This window comes from Periophthalmus magnuspinnatus, chromosome 24 (assembly GCF_009829125.3).
Source record: "Periophthalmus magnuspinnatus isolate fPerMag1 chromosome 24, fPerMag1.2.pri, whole genome shotgun sequence".
Classification (NCBI taxonomy): Eukaryota; Metazoa; Chordata; class Actinopteri; order Gobiiformes; family Gobiidae; genus Periophthalmus; species Periophthalmus magnuspinnatus.
The window spans coordinates 17,413,335-17,441,296 of record NC_047149.1 but is presented as its reverse complement, the minus strand read 5'-3'; the positions used below and the strand labels follow the sequence as shown (position 1 = coordinate 17,441,296).

The 27,962-nt window shown below is 39.4% G+C and overlaps 1 protein-coding gene across 2 annotated transcripts in view; it reads right to left on the bottom strand.

Annotated features, from left to right (window-relative positions):
* hivep2a (HIVEP zinc finger 2a) overlaps positions 1-27,962 on the bottom strand; it is a 75,748-nt gene that overhangs the window by 7,216 nt on the left and 40,570 nt on the right. For both annotated transcript variants that reach the window (XM_055232258.1, XM_033991480.2), the window contains 11 exons: positions 26,281-26,325; positions 12,245-12,318; positions 10,934-12,168; positions 8,837-10,623; positions 8,347-8,601; positions 7,881-8,013; positions 7,712-7,805; positions 5,862-7,470; positions 5,340-5,497; positions 2,619-2,794; positions 1,260-1,361 (listed from right to left, as the gene is read on the bottom strand). In XM_055232258.1, the coding sequence (XP_055088233.1) occupies positions 1,260-1,361; positions 2,619-2,794; positions 5,340-5,497; positions 5,862-7,470; positions 7,712-7,805; positions 7,881-8,013; positions 8,347-8,601; positions 8,837-10,623; positions 10,934-11,903 (5,284 nt within the window). In that variant the 5' untranslated portion in view covers positions 11,904-12,168; positions 12,245-12,318; positions 26,281-26,325. The remainder of the gene's footprint in view (positions 1-1,259; positions 1,362-2,618; positions 2,795-5,339; positions 5,498-5,861; positions 7,471-7,711; positions 7,806-7,880; positions 8,014-8,346; positions 8,602-8,836; positions 10,624-10,933; positions 12,169-12,244; positions 12,319-26,280; positions 26,326-27,962) is intronic.

The window sequence follows — 27,962 nt, the reverse complement described above, 5'->3', positions numbered from 1 at the left end:
CTTATGAGGCTGTTCTTTGGACAAACAGTCAAACAGAAAACTTTTTTTGTGTCAATTGTTAACCCCATGTAGTAGGCAAGCTTCACTCTCCTCCTTATTTACTTTTTCTATATTTTCTTCAGTATTATGTATGTATTCTGTAAATGATGTTCTAAACCAGGCCTTGATTATGGACTGAATCACAACTAATCAGTTAAACAGTTAAGTAAACAAATAATAATAATGCATTGGATTTATATAGCACCTTCCAAGACATCCAAACTTTCCACTTTACATTGTATTATTCATTCACTTGAAACTTGGTGGTAGTAAGCTATATTCAAAAGGTGGGTGAAGTGTCTTGCCTGAGGACACACCAACAGTATGCATCCCACTGCAGCACCTGGTATTCCCAGCTATCTCCCATCCAAGTACTAAACAGGCCCTATCCTGTTTAGCTTCAAAGATCAGACAAGATTGGGCATTGACAAAGTGGTACAGTTAAACTAAAATTAGGTATATGACTTAACTTGGCCTAAATACAATAACTACAACCAAAACTAAATAAGGACTAAATTCATATCAAAACATGTCTTAATCCAAACTAACACTGAACTACTGTTTTTTTTTTTCCTTCTTTTTTTCATTAACACAGCGTTAATCTGACCACATTTATTTACTTATGTGACTCAGGCTTTCTCCTCTAAAGCCATTCTCTGAGGTTTTGGGTTCAATTAAACAAGGAGCCAGCTCTCACCTGGGGGTCAGGAGTAAAAGTTAAAAACAGAGGGTAGAACAGGGCTGATGGTAAATGTTGTGTAACTACGGCCTTTACAGAGGGGCACCTGTTTGTGAACCAGAACTACATTTATGCGGTTTAGGCTGAATTACAGAAGAGAACACATTGTATTTGCTCAGGGAGGAGGACATGGCTGCTTGAATTTAATGTATTTGTAAGTATAGGAACAAAAGTAGTCAGCACATTCTTTTAGTAAAACATGATTGAACTGGCAATTTATATCTCAATTATTTAATATGTTTTTCCAGATGATTAAAATCTCAAGTACGCCAACAGAACAAAAAACAAGCGTAGGATATGCCACCTGCTTGTTTTCATGGGGTTGTTATAGCTTTGCCTAGAATGTTCCAGTGTATGGCATTTAACTTATCCATATCCATAGAGACACGCAAGTGGCACCACCAAGCAAGAAGCAAGAAAACTTTGATGCTGTGTAACCCTATGTAGTCATTATTCTTATTATGTTTAACATGTCTCTCACCTCCTTCATCTGCCTCTGTGTCCTCCACTGACGACATAGACACTCCGAGCTCCAGACACTTCTTCATGTGGGCCTTTGACTTCATGTGCTTTGTCAGATTTCCTACAAAAACAACCACAATTGAACACATTTAATAACAGGAACTTATCTTCTGGACCAAATATAAAACAAGGCAGTGGATGAAATAATTCAAACCATGATATGACCTTCTTTCAAATGAGATAACTAACCAGTGCGATTTAGTTAAAAACCAAATTTAAAAGTTATAAATGAACAGGGATGAATACAGAAAATTGTCTTCTTGAATATCAGAAATTGTAGGTCAGTCTGCTGTGTAAAAAGGGTGAACTTCAACCATAGAGACTTGGATGTTTTATTCATTAGTTAATTCAGATCTGAATACATGGTGGCAAAATATAGGCCACTCAATTGTATTACACTTACAAAAGACAGAAAATATGATAAAAATAGCTTTGTTTTTTCAGGGTTACGAGAAGCAGTGGTGTTGACACAGCTACGACAAAGGCGCTGATGCCACGGTTGTTTTTAATTGAGAGAAAATATGGTGTAATTACTCAGTAGCATATTGCACTAAAATAATTTTGAAGCTGTTAAGTGTGTGATGTCATGCTTTGTCACCAGGGCAAATCACAACAAGGCAATTTACAGACGTCACATTTCAATGTGGGATTGATCACGCTTGACTGCAGCCTTTTGTCCTTGGGGTTACCATGGCAATTGGTGAACCAGTCACATTTTCATTTAGCAGATGTCAGATGTCCCTTCCTGTCACAGCCAACAGTATTAATCTGACTAAAGGGGTTAATTAGGGTAAGGTGTCTTTTCCAGGGACACAATGGTGATTTAGATTTTGCCATTTTGCTTAGAAGTGTTGTTTTAGTTTTTCCTTTTTCTGGTATAAAATGATCATCTATGACGTAAAGACAGTTATTTTACATTATCTTCATTTGAGAATACAATATTGATCAAAAAAGCATAATTATAAAAACGAGTCCTCAAAGTACTACAACAGTCGGCGTGTATTGTCATGCTTGAAATCACTGCTTTTAAAACAAAACAAATGGCAAATGCTATTTTAATCATATTAGTTTAATAGTTTAGAAAAAAAAAAAAAATCTTGATTAAAATGTGCACAGCCTTATTTCCCCTTTGAGTTTTACAGAGTATGGATATATTTTGACTATCTTTGCTTCTCTGTTCTATTTCTGTCATAGTCAATAAAACACAATTGGTTTATTTAGCTCAGATGTTCCTCTTTTATGTTTCTTTGGAAAGTGGTGTATAATTAGCCTGTTCAGACACATTGGTACAATTGGATATGTTCGACTTGTGTCCTACCTTTAGTCTTGAAGGCAAAGTTGCAGTACTTGCAGACATAGGGCCGGACATCAGTGTGAGTGCGAATGTGTTTCTTTAACATACTGGGCTTTTTACATCTGATCCCACACTCCTCACAGATGTACTTCCCACGACCACGCCCGCGAACATACACATAGTCCTCATTCGATTTGTACCTGCAAAATTAAATTAGCGTGTTAGCAGCTATGGACTCACTCACAAGGCACAATACATATTACTGTAAGTCAGGTTATCAAAAAATGTATACCCACATACTGAGTGATACTTAAACAAGTATTAAAACTTCATTTGAACAAGTGTAAACTGAAAGAAAAAAAATCATAGAAATAAGACAAAATTGTGACTCCTGAATGGATTATGAATTATCTTGATCAATATCAGAACTATGATAAAAATTTTAATTTAATTTGGGTTGAAAATTACATTGTTTTGTCCTTCCAAATATATGCTTTTATTATATTTTCGGGCTCAAAATTGGTCTTGAGTAGGATTGTGGTTATTTAATTTGCCATTTATAGAGATGATTGCTGCTTTAACTGAAATAGAAGCATGATTTCAGCTGCTGGCAGTGGGTCCTATTGTTGTTTCCTTGGGTAAGACGTTTCACCCACACTGTCTGATTACTGCTGTGACTCTATGACTGGAGGTAGTCAGACAATGACCATATTTTCATCAGAAAAGCCTTGCATTAAACTTGAACCAGGACTTGCTTTTTTACATATGAGCATTCCTTAGTGACAGATAACTTAATATCTTCCAACATTTCATCCACCCACGACTCAAAGAATGCCACACATAAATTCTGGTTCATATCTTTATAAAACATTAATGTCTGATGATGAAATATGCTTGGACTGTGTTTGGACCACCACTGCTGTTAAATTTCAAATATCTCTAACCACAAAGTACGAATGCCTTCAGACATTCATTCATTTGGTAAAACTTTCAAAACGGTGGGCTGGTGCCATTTCCTGTTCTGTCTGCTGCTATGAGGTCAAGTATCAGATTTTTTAAATTGATCTGAATGAAAACTAAACTACAGTCTGCTCCTCTGAAGAAGTGGGGAACACCTCCAACTCCAGATGTTTACACAGCTGCGGCCAGGTCTGAAAATGAATTATGATTATTTTAGCGTTTTATTGTACTTTTTCACAGTGCAAGGTGAGAATGTAAAATAGACTCAAAGAGGTATGGCGAACTTGGAGCAAGCTCTTTTTATGTACAAGCATTCAAAAAAGAAATTTGCACATATTGTGTTGGAACAATTAAAGGTGGCAATGCAACATCTATGGTGGAGGGTCTGAGACAATGTTCCACAGTAAGGCGTTAAATGTATATATCTCCATGGAGAACTGCAGGTTACACCACCAGGCCAATAAACCTAACTCTTTCCTTTTATCCGGCCGAATACACTTGCACTTCATTTGACACTTGAATAATTTTAAAATCTGCTCTACAACCCCTAGTGTTATGTGTACTTCCATATAACATTCACCTTCATAAAAGTCACGTGCATAAATATGTCTGATAGATTTCCCTTCAGGTCTGCACTCTTAGATCCAGAGTTCCCACTGCGTCCTATGGGAGCATGACTTCACTGTCTGCTGCTTCTAATAACTGCTTATGGGATGTGTGGCTGGACTTTGCATGTTACCCTGTCTGCTTTATCCTTGGACTTCTGCAATAAACATTTTGATACTCAAGAAATGTAACCACTAAACATGGTTTAAGCACCTCGTACTGGATTTACTCTATTTTACTAGATGGTTTTATAAGCTTTCTGTCTGTGTCCATTGGATTTCAATACTAAGGAAAATGCCTTAATTATGATAAAACCGCTCTTTCAAACAATGTTTAAAGTAGTTAATTTACTATTGTTATTTGGTGTTGTAGTGGTTCTAACTAATCAGTTCTATTGTCTGATTTTATTCATGTACTGATACCAGATACTCATTTGAAAACGGATCAATACTTAAACTTAAATTACTTAAATATCTGGGCATTGATTTTGTCCACATGAAAAGATGGTCAAAGGTGGTCAAAGAGACTGTTTGTTATGGATTTTATGTCAAATTAAAGTCTGTTATTATCTCCAAATGCACATTAACTGTGTCCATGTCTGAGTATTAAATATCATAACTAACCATAGAAAACTAAGCAGATTTTCTCTGTTGGAATCTTCGACAAAGGTTCAATATTGTCCAATTACAAAATGCCCAGGGAAACATTTTCCAGACTAGACGATGAAAAGCCTGTGTTTTGTCCAAAAACAGCTATCATATGCCATTCAATAATCTTTTCTCATGAAAACACTGAAATTTATATCTGACCTGCTTTGTACTGTTGGACATGTAAAGTCACTCAACATTACTTGCAGCTGAAACACACTTTAGTTTCACTGTGAATTTTTTGCACTCTGCCAATACGCCTTTTCCATGGGGATATTATTGCTTTGCCTGGAATGTTCCACGGTATGGCATTTCACTTTTTAGGCAAAGCAATAACATCTCCATGGAGACAAGCAGTTGATGTAAACCCCCCCTCCCCCTTCTCCCATAAGAGTGGTGTAGTGCACCTTTAATGATTCTGCAAGAATATGAAGAGGATATACACAAAGGGCGGAGGGAAATGTCATCTTATATTGACCCACTGTACATATCTTACATATACTAAAGCATGTATAAGGCGCTGGTGACTTACCCTCCTTCAAAGATCTTGATTCGGGTGGGCTCTACGGCAGGTGGTTTGACTGACACCTCCTTCTCTCCCTGATCTTCTTTGGACCGGTCCCAGGAAACCACTCCCTTCATCTTCTTCCCAAATTTACTCACATCAACAGGCATCAACTCTGGCTTCAACTGGACAAACAGAAAGCAGATCATATTTATTGAAAAAATAATCATAATGAGAATATGATATTTATAAATCTACAGTGCAGCAGTTTGTTAAAATAAAAATGTAGCTCATTGCATGGTCTTGGTCTATTCATAAGGCATAAAGATTACTTTGTATTATGGCACGTTTTACAGGTAGGCTAATGTGTCAAAATTGGTGAAAAAGCATACCAATTGAAAGATTTTTTTTATTTATTTATTTTTTACCAAAGTGAGCTAAACATACTGGTGTGCATACTATAAACTCAACAGGATCATAATGTTACGCTCATTCATTATCTATGTACTATTGTTATTTTCAGTTTTTGTTCAATAGCCGGACAATTACCTGATCAAACCGTAGCTTCCAGGCAATAGACGAGACCAGCTTCCCAGAGCTTGGAGGCGACAGGGGTGCAGTGGTGAAGATCCAGTCTGCGTATCTCTTTTGTTTAGACCGGAGTAGAGCTAGTGCTGCTTTCGTGCTAAGATTCAGAGGGTTGGGATTGTAGGAACTAACACACCAAGAACTATAGACTGAGTTACGTTCACTAATCAGATTGCTGTTTGGTTTGGTGTAGTTCAAAAAGCACCAGCTAACTTTGCTAAGAGTTCTTAAGCTTGGGAACTGGAAAAACTGCTGGGCATCTGCTGTATCTGTCACTTGCAAAGTCTGTCCAGATTGTCCAATATTTTGGTTAGCAGCAAGCTGGACTAGAACGCTAACAGGGGATTTAGCATTGGATTTCTTGGGGCTATCGCTATCCTCTCCATCATTAGATGCCATTGATTGTGGGCTAGGATTGGAAACATCAATATCAAGGTCTTCTGGTGAATCTCTTCCGCTGGTTTTTGGTGAACGAACGGTAACAATTTGCAAAGGAGGAGTAAAACTTTCAGCTCGAGGCAAATCTGGAGGTTGCGGTGCAGAAGATCTAACGGGAATGGAAATTTTGGTAGGCACATCACTTAAAGGAGGAGACTGGGACATTCTTTCTGATTCATCAACTTCTTCACTTGATTGTGATTGGTTGTATTGTTTGGCTTTGGTTTCCACACCGCTTAACTCCACAGCGCTCATCTCTTTGACAATTTGTCCATACATTCTTTCTTCTTTGACACGTTTTTGATGCTTGGTTTGAAAGAACAACTCCAAAGAACTGGTTGGTGATAGCATACGTTTCCCACCAACTGCTGAGCTAGATGCATCTGTTGTAGAAATTGTCCCTGATGTTAGCGATAGTGGGATTCCCGTGTTAAGACATGCTAAATTTGGTGACTTTCTTATTGCAGAAAGATCAGTTTGTCCCAGGAAGTGCGCTAAGTTGAATCCAGTACCGCTGATACCGCCTAAAATTCCCCCTGAAGGTGGTTTGCTTGGAGGTATGCTATCTGTAACTTTGATGAGTTGTCCACTGTCTTGTGAAGGTACTAGCTGGCTAACACTGGTGTACATAACACTACCGAAAGATGGCACATTGGTGTGTATACGAACAGGAACTAGCATACCAGGTAGAGAGGCTTGTGGGTTTGCATTTTGTGTCGCAAATACTGGTTGGATCTGTTGCAAAAGCATTGAACTGGTGGTGGAGGTGGATTGGCTAGCCTTAGATACATAGTGAGGCTGAGATAGTGGTGAACTACGAGATGAAAAACTCACAGGATACATTTGGGAAGTTTCCGCTTTTGCATCTGGAGGCGGCTGATCGAGGATTGAATGTTTGTGGGTGGGATGTCCAGGAGAGCGGATGTGGAGTTTTTGAAGTTGTTGTTGTGCTTGAATGGCCAGTTGATGTCTAGGGATCTGTCCGCCATCTTGGCTCCAGTATAAACCTTGTTGTGGGAAAGGTATAAATGGTGGGCCACTTGGATATTGTTGCATGATTTCCTTGTTCATGACCTCTTGATGTTCTCCTTCTGATGAAGATCCCTGGGTCTGTAGGCGGTAGTGCTGGGGCCTAGGAATAAGAAAGAAAAGAACTAATTAGCTATAAAGCAGTGATTGTACAGTAAAGGGAAGGGTATTTGTTTCAAAAAATTTTGTTCACTTTTTTACTGTTTACTTATTTGTAAGGACACAATAATATGGCATAAAAACCAGGACTGCAGTGTATTTTCAGTGTATTTGTCAGAAAATAATTGTTGTTGAACTATTCCTTGTACATAAAATAAGGAAACTTGATTTTTACTATGCATTACCTGACATGAAGAGGTTCATCTTGCAGACTGTCTTCACTGATGCTCTGTTGGAGTATGTACTGAGCATGCTGCTGGTGAGGATGAGAGCCCACACCTTTGTACAAGAAAAATCAGCTTATTTAAAAACAACACATTTGAAGATTAGAAAATGGTTTGACATAGAGCTTACCACTGCCACCTCTCTTGCTCCTCATAACATCACCACCAGGGGCGGTTGACCAAGACCCATGTTCTTCCTGTTTGATTGCCATCTCACTTGAAGACTCCTGAGCTACTGCCTCTGGATAGACACTCAGCGAAGCCTGCCAGCACACAGGTAAAAAAACAAACAAGTGAGGCCTTTTCAGTTTTTACACGACAAAGAAAAATTCATATTGTTTTGTAGCTATTTGAGATTTGACAGTGTCACTTGGTATAATGCATGTTGTATCTAAACATTAGGTCCTTTAGGTTTGAATTACAGTTTGTTATGGAGTCCCACAAGGTTCTCTACTTGGACTATCACATTTATTTATCCGTGGATGCACTTTTCACAATTGCTTATTTCCCACCAACACTAACTTGCTTTTAAAATATTTTGTTGTCAGAAATCTCATAAAGTTCTCATAACAGTTTTTATAGACTCTTTAAAATACCTGTCGGACCAGAAATCCTCTTCTTCTCTCCTTCATGGCAGAGGCACTGGAGTATATCTCTCCCTGTCGCGAAGAGGATAGACTTCCATAATCAAAGGATTTGCTCCTCATTTCTGGTAACTCTGATGGTAAAGTGCACGGGGCTTGCTCTGAAGAAGACCTCCTCATCTCTCTTTGCTGGTGGTGGCTTGAATGACCACTGCCCGGTACTGTCAGAAACTCAGACTGCTTAGGCCCACTGGCCATTGAGTCATCCTGGTTAAGAAGAAAATACAAACTTAAAGGAGATGTACTTAATTTTTTCATGTGATTAAGTAAAATTGGCTTTGTTCCAGTGCAGATATATTTTAAAAGCAGCTCTAAAGGTCAAAATGAGACAGCTGTCTGCATGTAATTATAAAGTGTTTTTATTAGCTGTGAACCAGGAAGTAATGCTGGTACAAATAAGGATTACAGGATTTTGTTGATGTGGAGAATCTTGTAAACATACCTGTTTGGTTGGCGACATCGACTTGATTGCTTCTTCTTTATCAAACGACATTGAGAATGATGAGGAGTGGGACAGGTTGCTCTCTTGGCTTGGACTCCTGGACAGGCTGGTACAGGTAGACTCGAAACTGGACTCCCCTGATGAGTGCTCCATATCTGCTAACCTCAACCTCTTCTTTTTGGGTGGGAGTTTCTCGGACGGCATTTGCGACAATGTATCGCTCCTTTGTGGCAACTGAAACTCCTCTTGATGGGGTTGGGTTTTTTCTGGTTCCTTAAATGCAGGCATTTCTGAGTCTTTCTCTGGCTTGTCTGGCTCTTCTGTCACCCTGATTTCTGGAACTTGGATGTTAGGTTGGCGTACTAGCTTGTGTGGTATATGATACGGCTGTCCAGGAGAGGGTGCTGCTGATGATGACGAATGAGATGCTAGGTCACTATCACTTTGCACCTGTTGCTCCATACTTTCTGTCCTAAAATAAACTGATTCTGGACTCAAAGCATCCTCATAAATTTCATTGTCCGATTGTTCCGAGCACTGGGTAATTGGGGGCCTATCCTGATATGTTTGCTGTTCAAAAGATTCTGATTTCTCAAAAGAATTTGGCCTGCTAAGTGAATTGGTATGTTGGATGACAGATATAACATTCCCGGCTGCTTTACGGCCTTCCAACTCATTAAAAAGTGCAATGTCTTCAGAGCACATACTGGCACATGTATCAAAGCTGTCAGACTGGCTATGGAAAGACCCTTTTCCTGTTGGAGTACTTCTTGCGCCATCAAGACTACCTTTAAATTCATAATCTACTGCCATTTCAACTGAGCCACTACAGCTACTATCGCAATGCCCTGGACTATCCTCCTCATCGCCTACACTAATGACCTTTCTGCGTTTCCTTGTCGCTAGATCAGACATGCTAACTTTCGTACCTTGCGAGCCAACCATTTTGCCACCCATTGCTTCTCCAACATGAGCTTCGTTGCCTGAATGCTCAAATGCCTTCTGTCTTCTGAGTATCCGAAGCGCAGATGGGTAAAATACCTCATCCGGAGGCATCATTTCATCAACAGAGTGGCTGCCTCGGATTCCAGGCGGGATGCTAAGGTTTGGTGGTGATGGAGTTGGCATTGAGTTGCTTCTAGTGAGGTGACTTGATTCAGAAGGAGGTTCAAGGAGTCCGGTGCTGCTTTGACAAGGTCCAGGCAGATATTGCTTCGGGTCTCCAGATACACCCACATCACTTCTAAAACATATATCTTCGTGTAGCTTTACCATGTCCATAATAGCACCTTTTTGCTTTAAGCTAGCTAGAGTGTTGGGGTCTGCACCAGCCATTCCTACTGTTATGGACTGTCTGGTTCGAGAATTTGGGCGATAGTACCATGTCCTACCAAACATAATCTCTTCATAAGTTTTGACATTCGTATTTGGAGGGCTAATTTGCTGTTCTGCACTTTCAGAACGGGAAAAGTACCCTGAGTCCGTACTGCCTTTACATGGGCTCAAGAGGTTAAGCGATTGGGTTGCGGGATCTGAATCTAGACTTTTCTTATCTTTTATTCTCATGGCTAGACACCTTTTTATGTCAGTGGGGTCATCCAGAGAGTGCACCCGTCCTCCAGCTTGAGAACCCAGCATGTGGTGTGAGGTTTTGATGTCTTGGAAAGGGGGGCATTCCATTCCTGGAGAAGGGACAGCTCCAGGTTTGGGAACGATCAGGATAGGCACTTTCATCGCTCCCATGGATAACTCTTCAGCTGAGTCTGCATAGGCGGGTTCCACACCACCTATGGGCAAAATGGACAATGATTTTGTGTATTTTCAATAAACTCAGGAAAAACGCTGGACATTATGGGACCAAACTAATGAAATGAAATCAAAATAAAATAAATGTGCACTAAAATGTATTATGGATGAGCACATTTTTACAGAAAACATTCAGGTTTAATTATCAGGTTATATTTAATAAAATCATTATTATAAAAGGTATATAAAGGGGGAAAACAACTACATTCATATTGATATCAATGTAGTATCAAGTAAATCACATATCAACCATTAGCATTTTTGCTTTAAAACCTTTTTGTTCAAGTTTACCTGCATTTTTTCCAGCCTCAAAGGATATCTGTGGTACAGGACTCCCTTTGTCCATCAGCATTGTGGCTCCTTCCACCCCCTCCTCGTCCGTGTCTGTGCTCTGCTCTCCGTCTGAGTGCACCTCTGCTTCCCCTGATGGAGATGCCTGGTCCAACTCTCCAGCTCGGGCTGCGGCCAACTCAGAAAACGGCACCAGACCTGCTTTAATGGCGTGAGCGTGGGACTTGCGATGTTTGTAAAGGTTGCTTTTAGTTTTAAAGGAAAATCCACACGGCACACATGGGTAGGGTCGTTCTCCTGTGTGTGACCGGATATGCTTTTTCAACACACTTGGTTTGGCGCAAGCTCGTCCACAATAGTGACATATATACTTCCCGGGCTTTTTTGGCTTTTGGTCTTTCTTGCCATGACTCTCTTCCAAGGAATCCGATTGGGAATACTGCCCGAAAGAACTGGGTAAACTTGGTGATTTTTGCCTTGGAAAGCGTCCTGCCCCAGATGCATGTGGTTGCGTATGCCCAGGATGTCCAAATAACTCGTCTGAAGGGAGCTGTCCGGCAAAGGGCCAAGCATGAGGTTCGAGTCCTGGCTGAGGTTTGGCTCCGGACAAGAACCGCTGCTCTGTTGTTGGATGTTGTGGATACTGCTGGCCCATCTGGTAGGCATATCCCCTCGGAAATCCTTGCCCATATGGTCCTTGCGATTCTTGCCCTTGACTTCCAATTGTGGAGTGTCCCGGTAGCATTTTCCCAGTATTTCCTATCATACCGTATTTCTGTCGTGGCACAGATCCACCGGTAGCACCACAAGGTAAGCTCTCTCTGTTCTTAGCCTCTGGATCAGCAAAAGTGCTTCGTTTGGTGGATGTAGGTTCTGATGCCCACTTCCTTTGCAAAGTTGCCCTGTCCTTCATTGCATCTTTGCTTTGGCATTTCTGCCCGCCGCCGGAAGCTGACTCCTGAGCTTCCATCGTGTAATGCTCTTTCTTAGGTTTGAAAAGGGGGGAAGTTGGGGAGATTTAGACAGTTAAAAAGTCCCAAAGCTCATTAACATCATAGCTCAAAGTTTTGGGGCTAAAGCCAAGTTCAGCTCTGGTCCATTGCTGCACTGGACCAAAATATGAGTAAGCAAAAACACAGGAACATCAAATGGCAACATTAGCATTGTAGCGCTCTGATTCTGATATTGTAAACATGATAATTTCTCCAGTTGTTGCAAAGCCAAAGCCAAATGATCTATGAAAGGAAGAAATGGGACAATTTTAGTCATTGGGTTAAATCATGTTACAACAAATATGTCTAAAATCCTAACCTTTTTTGAGTAAAAGTGCAAGTAGATCCACGTTTGGTAGATTCAGAAGTCATTCACCTTGTCCAACAGGCAATCTACAAGGAAAACACAGCAACAAAACTATTATAGCATAGCATTACAGCATAGCAAAAACCCAAGCAAACTGGACAAGAATGTTATGACAAATTCTTATGGTTCCAAAAGACAAGTTCACTGACAACATGAGTCCACAGGATTGCCAAAGCTGTTTATAAGCTCTAAAAACCTTATGTAAATGGTATATGGTGACATTTTTATGTAGCGCACTTAATCGGCTTTTGTAACTTAACCATGACTGAAAACCAGCCAAATAACATCTTTGGAGATACATGGTGTGAAAAGTTTGAGAACCATTCCAATATGATCTCCTCCACAACACTATACTTCATATGAATTTGCCAGCATACATCTTTTGTTTAGCTTGTCAAAGACTGTATAAGGGGTATAAGATGCCATTAGATCCAGGGTAATTTCTCTCTCCATCTGTGCTGCTTTCTGCCCATTTCCTCCTCGCGCCCTCCTTCCCTTCACTCAATGACTCACTGGTGCAATGCAAACCCACGCTGTTCCTAAAAAGACACAAAGGCTTAAAAATAGCACCAGGGGAAGTGACGTTCGCCAGTCATAATGTGTGGAGGCGGGCGAGGAGGCCAAGGCGAAGAGCAAGAGGCAAGAATCTGTGTTTAAACTCGCACCCGGCCTTCCTTCCTCTGCGGTTGTTGTTGTTTTGTTTTTTTTCTTAACAAGATAGTATATTGCAACATAAAGGAAAGACATACATATGAGTAGCTGTAAGTACAGGCTTGAAAAGTTATTTAAGATGTGGCAGGATGTGCAATGGTGCAATAAGTCAAGTACTGTATGTAGTGAAGAAAACTCAAGAACAAGAACAAATGTTCCTGCTGCCAATTCTACCATAGCAGTGCTACTAATACAGTACAGTTATATCTACTAAAACCAAATACTATTGGTTATTTTACTTACTACTTATACTTATTTTACCGCAAACTGCAACTAGTGACACAATTTGGAAATATTTTGAGTGACAAAGGATGTGTTTTCAATTGGTTACAAATTATATTGTCAACTGATGTAGTGAAATGTAAATGTAGTAATCCTAAAAATATACTTCAATACTACTAGCACTTCAACAATACACACAGAATTACTACAACTAATACTAAGATTAAAATCCTACTCAGGTATTGTAGTCATCATATTCAAAGTTATGGGCAAAAAGCATTTTGACCAAGATGAAAGATACGCTTATATCATACTGTACAACATTTCAGGTAAAGCATAAACATTCGCGTGAGACAAGCAGGTGATGGACTCTCCACCAGAAAAGTAACATACTGTACCTTTAAATCTAACTCATATTTGTGGAAGAAGTACGTGAACAAAGCAGAGTACTTTGCAGAGGTGGCATCTGCTAGTGCCGCAGTGCTAACAAACTCTTGTATGTTTCCACAGTGTAACGTCTCCAGGACCACAGAACACCTGGGAGAGGAAGAGGCCAACCAGATAACACTACGCAGCTGCTGAGAGTGCACATTTATCCCGAGTGTTTCCTCATTGCACTTTGTAAAAATAGCTCTGCGTAGCTCACACAAACCCATTGCAACACGGTTAAGCAGGACCCGGTGACATCTCGGGGCCCAACGTGAGAGCTAAAAATAGCCTCACAGCAAAACATGCTGCATTCTTCACAGCAGGGAAATTAACTTTGGCCCATTTCAACCCCACATCTGATACAAAGCAGGCCAAGCACAGGAACGTTTGATAGAAAGATAAGGCTGGAAATTATTACTAAAGGTGCACTATGTACCTTTTCTGGTGGGGGGGCTCCATGGTGATCTTATTGCGTTGCTTTGTCTGAAATATTCTAGAAAATGGCCTTAAACTTTGCTATCTCCATGGAGACAAGCAGATAACGCCACGGGCCAAGTTAAAAATCTGATCTGTGGAGAAGTGACCTTGCTCACATAATGAACCATGTTTAACAAGGTATTTCTGAGTCATCGCATCTCCATGAGAGCAGGCCCAAGACCAGAAAAGTTACAAAGTGAACCTTTAAATGTGCTGTTGTAAATCTATACAAATAGCAATGGATATTATAGTTAGTATTTTTATTTCAAGATTATATTTGTCACTAGAACAAATCTACAGAATTGAAGACGTTGTCCACAGGGAGATGGTTTGGACAGGTACAGAGGAGGGAGAGTGAATATAAGAGGAAGGATGCGGAGATTAGAGCTGCCAGGAACCAGAAGGCCTAGAGGAAGACTTTTAATTATGTGATGTTGAGGTAATGGTTAGATACAGAGGCACAAACACAATAGCGAATAGGACCGGGTGATATAGTCAAATAGTTTTATCATGATATAAAAGAGAAAACAATATAATTCACAATTTACCTAAGGCCTCTTCACAGGTTTTAGGCTACAATTTATACCTGCTTGTAGCTTGGGCTATCTAATTTACAGCTAAGTTCTGCTTCCGCTCCATGTGTCTTATCTCTTTTATTATTAGAGTTTTTCAGCCTCTGCAGAGCCTCCATAGTGTTTAACTCTCAGGCTTTAGGCTTACATAGCAATTAGCCATGATCTTTTTCTGTCTCCCATTGAAACTAAGAGGAATATCTGCTGCAGTGCACGTGCAATTAAATCATTTTAAAAAATATAATAAACTATCCATTTTTGGAAGACACTTGCGCATTCCTCCGTCATGGTTAGGGGCCCCAGTCACTAACGGGCTCTTCACTTCCCATCAGTTCAATTATGCTCTGCACAGCTTTACCATGCTCATAGAACCAGTTTCTCGAGCTCGCTTCTAATAACGACAACAACTTGAACTGCATTATGCTTGAAAGTCATTTGGAGTTTGATGTTGGAATAAAAGATTGATTGTTTAAATGGTTTAGAGAAGAACTAGAATGTTTGGGCAATTTGTTCTATTTACTACAAGATTTTACGCAATCCACCTTTAAACTGGTTGGCGTTTGTTTTGTAACAGCAGGTCTGCATAGCACTGAGTGGGAGACTGTGTTATGGTCAATGACTTACATAAAGCAGTATTTATATGCCTGCTCTATTTCCTGAGAGAGACACGGCTCAGGGCTGTATGTGAACTTGTGGGGGGCGGGATTTGTGTGAGGGGTGGGGTTAGCACATTTGAGGAGGGGGCAGATACACGTTTCTTAAAAATAGTAAAGATTAAGGTACTTACATAAAAACATGTAACTGTATTTTCAAAAATCAATGTCAAATTTCAATCTCTTACTTTTTCAATGACCTTTTTATGTTAACACTAAATAACAGAATGGGGCTTAAAAAGTGTGGACGATAGGTTGATCTTAAAAATATACTTTCATCAGTTTAATACAAGACTTTGCGCAAACTAAGTGATAAATAATTTAGTGTATTTTACAGAAATAATAGCAGATATGCACTACAGGCCTCCTTCATCCCCATCAAAATATTAAAGTAAACAAGAAACTATGTAAGAAGTAGACAAACACTCAGAAAGCTAACCACACCATAGAAGGCCATATCCAACGTAACTTGTACCTAACATGGGCATGGTAAAATCTACACTTAGAGCTAAAATTGTATCTCCTGCCACTTCTCCAAACTGGGACAGTGGTGACAATTATCTGGTGTGGAGAGCTACCATCTAAATGTCTGGGTTTTCTAGGATGCAAGGAAACCCTATGTTATATATTTAGTCCACAGTTAAAACTCAGACAACCACAAGATAAGCACCTATACCATTCTGTAACAAGGAGCATTCAACACACTGCAGCTGACCATGACAAAAAATATGCAACGCAAGCCTTCAGTTTAAAAGTGCACTGACTATGTTGTTTTAAACTATAGTTATGTAGTGTAGTGGATAAACTATTTATGATGTTTAAATCTTGCACTAAACGTAAACTTTCTGTTTGTTATGACAGCAGCTGAGTGCAATACATGTCTACTGCACATGTTAGCACAAATATAACTTTTACGGTGCAACAACTAATCAACATGTAAGTAAACTTGGTAGACAATATGACAATAGATATAGTGTCTTGAGACTTATTTTCATGTAAAGATGGACTATGTAACTTTTCTAGCAGGGAGGTCTGCCATCTGCTTGTCTCTATGAGGATGTTATTGCTTTGCCTGCAATCTTCCACAGTATAGCATTAAACATATATTGCATTTATTCATTTCATTCATTTATACTCTGAAAAACATGAATTCTCACAGTGAGCAGGCTTACATTTCCACAGATCTAACCTGTAACTTGACCTCGTGGCATCATCTGCTTGTCCATATGGAGTTTGAAAAGTTTAATGCCATACTGTGAAACATTACAGGTAAACTGAAAAATGTTTATATAAGGAAATGTTTTCATCTATTTAACTTTTTAAACTTACTTTGGATGAGATTACATTAGCTTGTGACCTTATAGTTGAAAACAGAGTAAAATGCGCTAGAATTTTGTATCTAAAATCTTCTTATTTGCATATTTAAGTTGCATTTTACTTAATTTTAGCAGTAGCTGATGCAATAGTTGACACAGTAGTCGTTATTAGTTGCCTTCATATCCTTCCCTATTGTCCTTTCCCTGTGGGTTACATAGATATTTGTTGATAAGCACAGCCCAGACGTCTGCAGTGGAAGCCAGTCCTTCATGAGCTCACTGGGGTGCCTCAGACCGACACTCGAGCTGCACATTCCTCCAGGACCAAAACAAACATGGGGCTATTTCTGCCCATTTCTGATAGTGTGTCTGTCACACTGCTGCAAGTGGACAGTAATGGATTTCAAAGAATAAAACAGAAAGTAAAAAAGACAAATAAGAAAATGAACGACTTTATTACTATTTTGGTATAGTAAACATACTTCCTTAAACTCATATGAACATTAACTGTTAAAAGGGGGCTCAAAATACCACATACACTATTCCACTTTATACTGCACTAAGTAACTTTTCCAGTGGCTCCAGAGGTTGCCACCTGCTTGTCTCCATGGAGATGTTGCTTTGACTGGAAAGTCCAACATGATAACATTAAACTATATTATCTATTATTATTATCTATTATCTATCCTGTATGTATTCAATGTTTTAATTGCTAAATAATACCTTCAAAAACATTCTTATTGTGAGTTCTCTCTCCTCTCCACAGATCTGTCCTGAAACTTGGTCTGGTGGCATTACCTAACAGTCTCCATGGAGATAAAGCGTCCATGATAAAGAGATAAAATGTAATGCCATAGTGTGGAACAATCAAGGCAAAGTAATATGAAGATAAGCAGGAAACAGGCCCTCCACTAGCAAAGTTACTTTGCACTTTTAATATCGATCACTATGCTAGTTTAGTATCAACAGGAAAAAAAAGTTAAAATTTAAATTGTTTGGCAACTTACTTTCACATGCTAAGTCCAAAAGATGACCAAAATCTAACCACGTTGCTTTTCTTCAGTGAGAAACATGCCTTGTAAACTGTAGCTGAAGAGAGTGTGTTTTTGTGTGCAAAGTGCTGCTGGTGTCAGAGTTGGCCCTGAGTTGTGTTTGGCTCTGAGCAGCTGATAAAATGTTTTCTGTTACTTCCACGGCTCCCTGCTCCTGCTTCTGACTCTGTTCTGCCCTGCTTCTACCCTGCTCTTGCCCTGCTCCTGCCCTGCTCCTGCCCTGCTCCTGCCCTGCTCCTGCCCTGCTCCTGCCCTGCTCCTGCCCTGCTCCCGCCCTGCTTCTACCCTGCTCTTGCCCTTATTTGTCAAATACTGCTAGAAATAAAATGTGGGTCCCACTTTCAAATGCTACCTTTCTTTGCCCAGCTGTGTGCACTAAAGCCACTTGGAGCATTAGTTTTAAAATTGGTGCAAACATGATGCTATGGAACTATTTGACCATTAACCTTTTTAACAAAGTGTATAATGGATTGGCATGACTTCAAACTCACAAAAACTGCACTCAATGTTTTAAAAAGCCATTAAACATTTGAGTGAGTATGGTTAACATGTTTGACCAGAAGATGGATAGATTCCCGTAAACCAAACTACTGTTCTCAATAAAGATCTGCGTCGTTATGGTCCAGGTTGGTCCAAAATGGAGCCAATTCCACGCAGTTGCCAACTACCCTCCTCTTTCTCTCACTCCATGCTCTGTTATGGCAAAATATAAAGTGGTTAATCACTGAGTGGAAAGCATTAGTAACATGTTTGAATAATTTAGGCCCGGTCTGACCACCCAAAGTAGCAGCACACTCCGTGGACAGCGCAGAAACTTGAAGCGGGCCCATTGTTAACAGTGGATTGGACATAAACAAAGAAGTGTGTATGGGTAATATGAAGCCAGCTGGCAAGACTCCTATCTGGCCACAATAGACCGTTCCTTCACCTCATCGGTTTAACTAGCTGCTATAACCTGGGACTACTCGATCTTGAGACCAAATACAACATTTTGTTCCTTTAATGGAAAAAAGCTGAATCTGAATTTTGCATTTCAAATCCCTTTATAAAAAAAGAGCATACGCAGATGTTTCTACAGCATCTCATCTCACCAGCTATTTTTCTTGGACTCCAATAGGCACTACACAAACTGCACAGAACTATTGTAACTTTTAGCTGTGAAACCAGCCCAACAAATAAGGACTTTATCAGAGCAGAAACAAAGTCAGTCTATAACAGGCCTAAACCAGGAGCAGAACACGACAAAACTAACTCATGATTTGAATATAGTTAAGTAAAAAAAATAAACATATGGAGGATTTTTTGTTTGTTTGTTTAAAGTGCATGTTTGGAAGACAGTGTGAGACCAACACAATACTACTACAGTAGAAGCATGTTCCTTTTACAGTGCCCTTGAGCAAGGCAGTAAAGTGAGTGGTGGAGCGGCAGCCTGCGGCCGGCAGCAGGGGGCTGTGGTTAAAACCAGGAAGAGCTCAGCGGGACTGCAGTAAGGACTGGTGTTTTCAGAAATAAAATCCATGTGCTCCACCGCCAGGAATCAAGAAAATACATTTCAACTATTTAGGTCAGTTTGCTTTTTTAGAAATATGTTTTTGATTTTGCGCAGTACGATACTAATTATGAAATCCTAAACTTGCAGATGTTTTCAAATGTAGAGTCAAAAATCATCATATTGCAAATTAAATAGATAAGCAAACAAAACTATGGTAGCCTACAAATGTCAAAATCAGTTAGCAAACTATAGTAACAACTTGATAAAGCTTTACTCCAAAGCTCTACTCTAGGAAAACTAGGCAAAGGTAATGAATACATAGAGCAAAACAGAGCAATAACACAGCCACACTCACACATCCACTTCACAAACAATAGAGGCAAGGACACAACAGCAGTATACAAAAGCTTATGAAGGGAATTGAACCAACAACCAGAGAGGTGAGCTCATGCAGTTTTGCCAGTGCTCAGCTAAGTATAGCAAAGTTAAACAGAGAAATAGTGACAAACGCTCACTCTCCTTCAAACAGAGGAAGATGGATAAATGAGTTTGTAGACTGATTCTCTGGGTCTGAAAGCTGTCACTGTCTGTTAGATTGTCCAAGGACTCAAAGTGCCGACTGCTCATTTTGAAGACGTGTTTTATTTTCATTTAGCCTGGCCTGTCACTCATTTGTATTTTCCTTTTCTTTTTTTTTAGCGACACAGCTGAGACCAGACAGAAGAGGCAGAGAATACACAAGTCAATGTGAGAAACGACCAGTGTAGGTGGGCTGGAAAAATAATAGAAATAGATGTCGGACGAATCAGGGTTAGAAACACTTTTACTCAAGACTACGGAAGCCATAGAGGGTCAAAATAGTAAGTAAGGAATATCCTCATTTAGAGATGGGAGATCGAAAAAATTTAACATATTGCAATTGTTGTTTTCAAGATAAGACTATTGAGTATACGCTTGTTTGACAGATACACCAGACTATAGTGTATAGACTATTTGGTTAATTTTATGGTCGATTCAAGTTTTATGTTTGACTTGAATCCCAACCAAAACATTTACAGGCACATTTCAGCGCATTACTGTTCCACTGTTACATATCGTTTCAATATTGCTATGGAGCTAAGGACAAAACAAGATATTCATTTTTGTCAGTATCGCCCACCCACTAGTTTGAAATGCTTTTAAAAACTCATACAGCTCATTATCACAGTTGACGGAAATAATTTGCGTTTCTAGACTTACTTGTACCTGTTTTGATAGACAGGATCTGCAGTTACCAGGAGCACATACAGTATTTCACAGCTTTGACAGCTTTGATGAACTCAGCTGAACCATTGTTGATGGTGACTGTGATGTGAAGCAGTAGCAGTGAAAGTCAAAGTGTCTCTGAATGTGAGACAAGGGAGTGATTTAAGCAGCGGTACACAAAATATTTCATCACGACTACAGTTATACAGATGAATCCTAATTTAGCTCTACTTTAGTCTGGTTTTAGTCATCCTGGCTAAGAATTTTCTGCAGTACAGCATTGAAATGATCTATGTTGCATTTATTATTATGTTTTGATTGCTAAAAATACCTTGAAAACATCTATTTTTCTACTGTAAGCTTGCTCGAATCTCCACAGATACGACCTATAACTTGGCCTGGTGATGTTACCTGCGAGTCTCCCTGAAGATAGATATGTTTAAAGCCTTCCAGTACAACATCGCAGACAAAAAAGCAACACTCTCCACGAGAAAAGTTACATAAACAGTGTATATTGATTGTGCTAACGTCAAAATAGCGCACTGTACCGCCCACTCTAAGATCTACCTCATTTCATTCAAATTTACAGTCGCATTTAACAACACAGGTATGGCACATCACGCTTGTCACATATCGTGAAGCCCAGGCTGTTTTGGATGTGAGCTGTGCCCAGTTTAGAGACGGTCTGTGGGAGGCAGCGGTGGAGGAGGAGGCAGAGCAGAGCAGAGCCAAGGTTACACTGTTACAGAAGCATGGATTATAAAACGGAAATATACAGGAAGAAAGAACAAAAGCTGTACTCGCTATAAATACATATGTTTGTGCTTCTTTCATTCACCTTTTCATTCATTCCACATCAAAATCACATCACAACTGTATCGTGTAGTGCATTACAGCCTCTTTTGCTTTATTTTTCAGCTATTTGGAAGTCAGTTAAACCACTACATCTATAATCCTAAAGCCCTAAAGTCCATTTCTACATGTTTAATATTGCTAAAAAGGCCTATGTACCTGTTCTTCATCAGTATTGTGAACAAAAAGACAAGAAAACATCTTTAGCTCTACATCAGTCTGTTCTTCCACTGCTTTCGCTACCTCTTTCTCACACATCTGGGAATACATTTTTAAAAAGTACCACGTACATCAGATAAATACTCTGAAAAGTTAGCAGACAAATTGGATTCTTTATTTAATGTCTGACAACGTTTTAACTTCACTATTCAAAGCACTTACAAAGGCTGTTACAATGAGAGTGCTGACTTGCCATAATGAGAACAAAAAGCGATGAAGCTAATTTTCTGATAAACCCAGAGGAAAGGGAAATTTGTACTGCCTAACCCTTACAGAAAAAACATCGGGGGGTTCCCATTGGATAAACATGGAACAGAGGTCTTGGAAAGGTGACTCCGCCAAAATGAGGCTGGTTTTAATTGAAATGATATGTTTGGGAATATGTTTTTAATTTGTGGAAATATTGTAATTGTGTGAGTGTTTCACGCTCGGAGACTCTGGAGTTCTGCTCTACAGTTTTTGGAGGTGAGGTCATTCCAGTCTGTTTCAGTGCTGGCCAATGTACACAACTATCCCAATCCTTATGTTGTGTTTTCTCCATATTAGTCCAGGAAAATGACTTTATTTTTCACTTTTGGGGAATTTCATTGTTAGACATTACTGCATTACAACTTAACATTATTATTCAATGTCTTTTCTGTGGTATCAATTATATAGTTTTTAAAGGACTTGAAGCCAACTGCTTTTAACATATTTGCATTGTGAGGTGAAACAATGTGCTTGTCATTGGTTCTTGGTTCATTACAGGGACAGCTCATGTTAGATCATATAGATAAAGTTAAATGCATTCAGGTTTATATGGTTTGAAGAGGAAGGGTTATGCAGGACTAAAGGGCAAGAGGAAGAAGAGAACATGACGGTGTAAGGGTGGTCTATAAGCTAAAAAAATATAGCACGATTTCTATTTTATCATGACTTGTGTGTAGTCTTTATATTGGCTTTAAAATGTAAGTTGTCTGCTGTTTCTGGGAGTCCACACTTCACTGTGTTTGATTAAATCCACCTGTCACTCAGAGCACTATGGAGGCTGACCAATAAGAGGAACGGATGCCAGAATGTGTCCGAAATAGCATATTGTCACAAGGATAAGACTGCAGTTTCATTTTTATTGTCATATCCCCAAGCTCTATGTTAGTGAGTGCGAGAATGGGGGCGTAGCTGATGAAAAAATATTTATGGGATTATATTTTGAGTCACGAGGACAGCAGTTTAAGCAGGGACTCCCAGACTTCCCTCACCCCCAGACAAGTCCTCCAGCTCCTCCCGTGGGACACCAAGGCATTCCCAGGCCAGCTGAGAGACATAGTCCCTCCCTGACCCAACACCGGAAAAATGTAAGAAAATGGATGGATGCATTGTATTTTTACTGTGATACTGATATTTCATTTTAGTTTTCTTAACTTTTTTTCAGTGTTTTTTCTGCTGGTTGGCTTCATGTCTGTAAGGAAAATAATGTGCCCTTGGGGATGGATAAAAGTAATTCCAGTTCTGATGACAGACGAGGACGTTACTTTTTTTTTTTCTTCAAAAAAAGCTTTTAGTTGACCGAGTCTTATTTTATTTTTATCTTATTTTATAGTTGTTGTATTTTGGTCTACCTGCTCTATGTAAAAGCGCTTTGTGATTTTTATCTGTGAAAAGTGCTACACAAATAGAGTTTACTTACTTATTATCTAAATGATGGGGCCAATTAAGATGACTATGGGCCATGAGCGGGAGTCTAGAGATCTGAATTTCCACACTACCAGTAAAAGGTTAATTATACATAAACATTCCTATTGATGAGAACTGACTGCCTAAACATCTCCGATCCCAACTTTCCACTCTTCCACAAAGGCTCCTTCAAACTGTGTTGCGTCACATAATTGTACATTTACATTGAGCTAAGAAACGTATACGGGAAAGAAAGACCACGTCAGAACAGGTCAATGTAAATGTGTGTGTTTTTTTCCATGTTCCATTGGCCAGGACAGGGTTACTTCTGCACAGCTGTGACTATTTGACCAGCGTGCTTCCATTTCACCGAGAGCGGCAGAAACGCGCAGGAAAAACATGTTGTGAACGGGAAGGCGGTTGGTGTGAATCGCCAGTGGAACAGCGCAGGAAAGAGTCATATTTTCCATAGGGCCGGCCTTGAAACCATTACAAGCGGCTCTGTTTCTTTGGAGCTGGTGGAGTTTGAGATTCATTAGATTTTCCACAACAGTGTGCAGAACGCCCCAGGATGCAGCCATGGACAGGGGAAGGGTGAGCCTCGTTAAGGGCACTTTTTGTGGATGGACAAGAGGAGGTTTACAAGCAGGTTTACAAGGCTGCACTAAAGCTAAACTGTGCAGCCTCTGTGATTGAAAAAGTTGCGGAAAATGAACCTTACGAAATGGAAAAAAGTCTTGAGATTTTATGTATTGTTGTTTTGTTTTTTTGTTTTTTTTTTTCTTTTTGGAGTGATTTTTAGTTCACACAGTTTTGTATCATGCAGCATTTAAATGAGAATCCTATGCTGCTGGTATACTTTACAGCAAAGGATTTAAACTCCATTCATAAGAGGATTTCATAGTTATATGCTGCTATATTTTAACTTCACTATTCAAGGCTCTGACCAGTTCAACGCTTGAGGAAGAAACTACAAAACTCAACACACTTTTTAGCTGTTGCATGGCTTGCAGACATGAAGAGACACAGCACTGGCAACAATGCAATTTCAACTTTAATACACTATGGGAAATTTCTTATTAAAAGTTCAAGTTTGCCGACCTGAAATTCAGCTTCAAATGTTGAAATAAAATAATAATAATGATGGTTTTTCAATCTTCATCTATACACCATAACACTTTTAGCTTCATCGCTCCGAGCTTCAACCAGTTCAACCCTTTATGACGCAAACCACAAACCTGCCCACGCTGTTCGTTTTTGTCCAGCACCTTTCTCCAAAACACTCTCCGAGTTTAGCTCATGACAGCCCATTGTGAACACTTTATGCAACATCTTTCACCCTTTTTCTATGAATGATGCTTGGAGTGGGAGCTTCCTGCCCACAAGAGCGCTGCTAAAAGAGTTTAGAGTCAAAACCGGGTCATTTAAAGACTATTTCGAGTTTTGACAAAGGAGAGTGCAGAGAGACACGCTGCCCAAACTTATGTAAGGTGCTTTCTTTTTCATCTCCATCTCTCCAGCACTTTTAGGTTGAGAAAAAAACGCCTGGAGGTTGGATGATCGGTAGCTGCTGACATCCCAGAAATGAGTGAAAAAGGGCCTTTTTTGCACAGCATTGCATCAGATTCTGCACGAGAAGCCTTGCAACAAGACCAATAATAGCGTTCTCACTTTGTATGAGGTAATTAGCAAGGAGCTAATGCTATACAAATGCCATTATGTTATAGTGTTATAATGTGAACACTTTAGGGACACAGTAAGAAGATGTAACATTTCAACTTGCAATCATAAAAAGGTCTTTTTTTTTTTGAATTGCAAAGTCCGAATAATATTGTCACAAACAATATAATGACACCACAATCACAGAAAATACAAACTTTCCATTCAAAATTTATTTTTCATTCTTAATATTACTATGTATCGGCTTATAACAGGTGTGATACAGATCAAGACTATTCTAAAACTTTTGTGGATCAGTATCATTACCTGTTCAAATGAGTATCTAGTCTTGACACCAGTTTTCGTATTGATTCTCTGTACATGGTATTTTTTAACATCCCAATTTCTAAATAATTCCACTGGTACTGAACCAGAAGAAACTAAAACTGATAATGGTGAACATCCTACCAAAACATGTCCTAGCCTTTCTATCGTGTTTGCCTAGGGCCTGATTTATTCCTAGTGCATTGGGGGCGTTTGGTGAATGATTCTGAGTTGACACTCGTTGGAGTCGCCCACGGGTGCTGCGTTGGGGCGAGCAGAAGTTTGGTGGGCGTGCGGTTCGGTGTGTCTGTCCTGCGCTGCAGCTATATGACTAACATCTCACACCAAAATGATTCTGAGCTGCACAGATGGCTTTAGGAGAGGAAGGAGGAGACAAATACTGCTACACTGCTGCAAGTATCGACTTTAAGTACACAAGGAGGAAAACAGGACTGGTGCACAAGGAACACAACAAGAACGAACCAAGCAATGAATCCTAATAGTATGAAGGACTTTGACTATTGAAGCAGAATAAACCACGTCTAGGCTTAGGATTGTGAAAAATCGGTACCCACATAACCATCAATACAAAAACTATTAGCAAAAGTAAATACTCATTTGAACAATTATCAATAAATGTATATAAAATAGACAGAAAGACCTTTACTGAATAGTTTTAGAATGATGTTCACCTATATCAGAAGTAATATAAGATCACATGCTAATTTTACAGAAACTGCATTTGTTTATGGAGTTGGCGATTTAATTTTTGGTTATGACAACACAATCAGGATCAAACTATGGTTTAAAGAGGGATCAAAATGCAGACTAAACCAGTAACACACACACACATTATAGACTAGGGCCAAGTAAGGGTTGAACTTAAGATAAAATTAAATAAATAAATACAGAAGACCAGAATGAAAACCAAGAGAGGACCACATCTCCAGCATCTGGTCTATAAACTGAAACATGCCAACACCAGGCATCAAAGCCAGGCTTACAGGATTGAACGGGGATCAAACTAGGATTAGATAAAACCCAAATGATACCAAGTTGGATTAAAATGCAGATGTATCTTAAAAAAGCTGACAAATGTGTTTTAATCTCACCTGTTTTTCTGCACATGCTCAGTTTGGTTTTAGCTTGAGTCTGTCCTGCAAAAAAGCAGAAGAGAATGGAAGATTTTAGTAATTAGAATTTAATTTGGCTTTAAATTAACAACACAAACAGTTGTCATTTGTAAAACTTGGACAATGGAACTAAAAAAGTGAATTACATGTTTAGGGACCAAAAAGATGACACAGCAGCACAACACACAAATACAGTGATTTTAAACATAAGAAGCCCCACCCATAATCCTACAAGCCCACCCACTGTCCAGTTTCTCCCAAATGTATGTGCTTTACAGACAGTTCCACCCAGTTCCATTACTCTGAGCTAATCTGGCCTGGACTATCGCTGATTTTACATGAGGATTTCTATTTCTTCCTTGTATCGGAATTCTTTATCAGTATAATCATAGCTACTAACAAGAATAAGGAGTGGACAGTGATCTAACGTCTCGTCCAGTTTGGATTAGTACAGAGCAGGAATAAGGAATTTGGGTCGAGGGATGCGATCAATTGGAGCGACCAGAAAGGAAGCATTAAAGAAAACATTCTAACAAAAACGTTTCCTCGACTGCTGGAGATACCACAACTAAAATCATATAAAAATCAATACAAAATCAAGTCATAAATATAAAGCTGAATAAAAAAAGTTAAAGTTAAGGTCTTGCTCTGCTCTCCACTACTGTGTCTGTTTTTATGACTTGTTCACTTGTTTCCAGTGGATTCCTCAAAACACAGTTGGAAGTGGAGTTGGAAGCGTTTGGAGTTAGCTCACTGTTGGCAGAAGCTTTCACAGGCTTTAGAATGGATCAGATCTGACCCCAAGTATCTCAGCAAATCCACATGCACAAGACAATGAGACAATTACTAGATTTGAAACCACAGAACATCCATATCATAACATAATATATATAGTTGTTTAGAACATCCGTGTTAATATCCAGTGGTGATTCCAGGGATGTTAGACAAAGATGCGATGCACATTAGACACTCAACAGGCGGGTGAGGGTCTTGCCCAAGGACACACTGACAATACGCCATTCCAGTAGCAGAGATTGAACTACTAACCTCTATTCTACTGAGCTACTGAGTTTTTGTTTAAATGTTCACTTATCAGATTAGTGAAAAATGCAACACTATATGTAACTTCATCTGATAAAGAGTTTACCACCTGTTTGTCTGTATGGAGATGTTATTGCTTCGCTATTGGAATGTCCCATGGTAAAGCATTAAACTGCATGTGGCGCCACCAGGGGATATGTTGTTTTTTTTTAAGCCTGTAAGTGAATAAACATTTACTTTGATACTGTGGAACCTTCCAGGCAAAACAAGAACAAAAATCTTATCATAGAGACACACCTAAATTATTTATTGGCTTATTTTGTCAAAACAAACCTATTCTATTCTACTTACAACACGATCAATCTCAGTCAGTTCAGTAGAAGCCCTTTCACTTTTTAAATCTTACGAGGAGCACTTGAAGGCACCATCAGTTCAGCGCTGTCTCCCTGAACACATCGCTCTTCCATTCAGCTTCCTGCACATAAATATTTGAGCAGCCCATTAGGAGTGAGGTAATCTTAACTCACGCACACACCACAGGGCCGTACTACTGTTGTAATGGAGCTAGCCCCTGGAGCTAACGGAGGCTAATTAAGACTGTGAAACTGCTTTAACGAGTT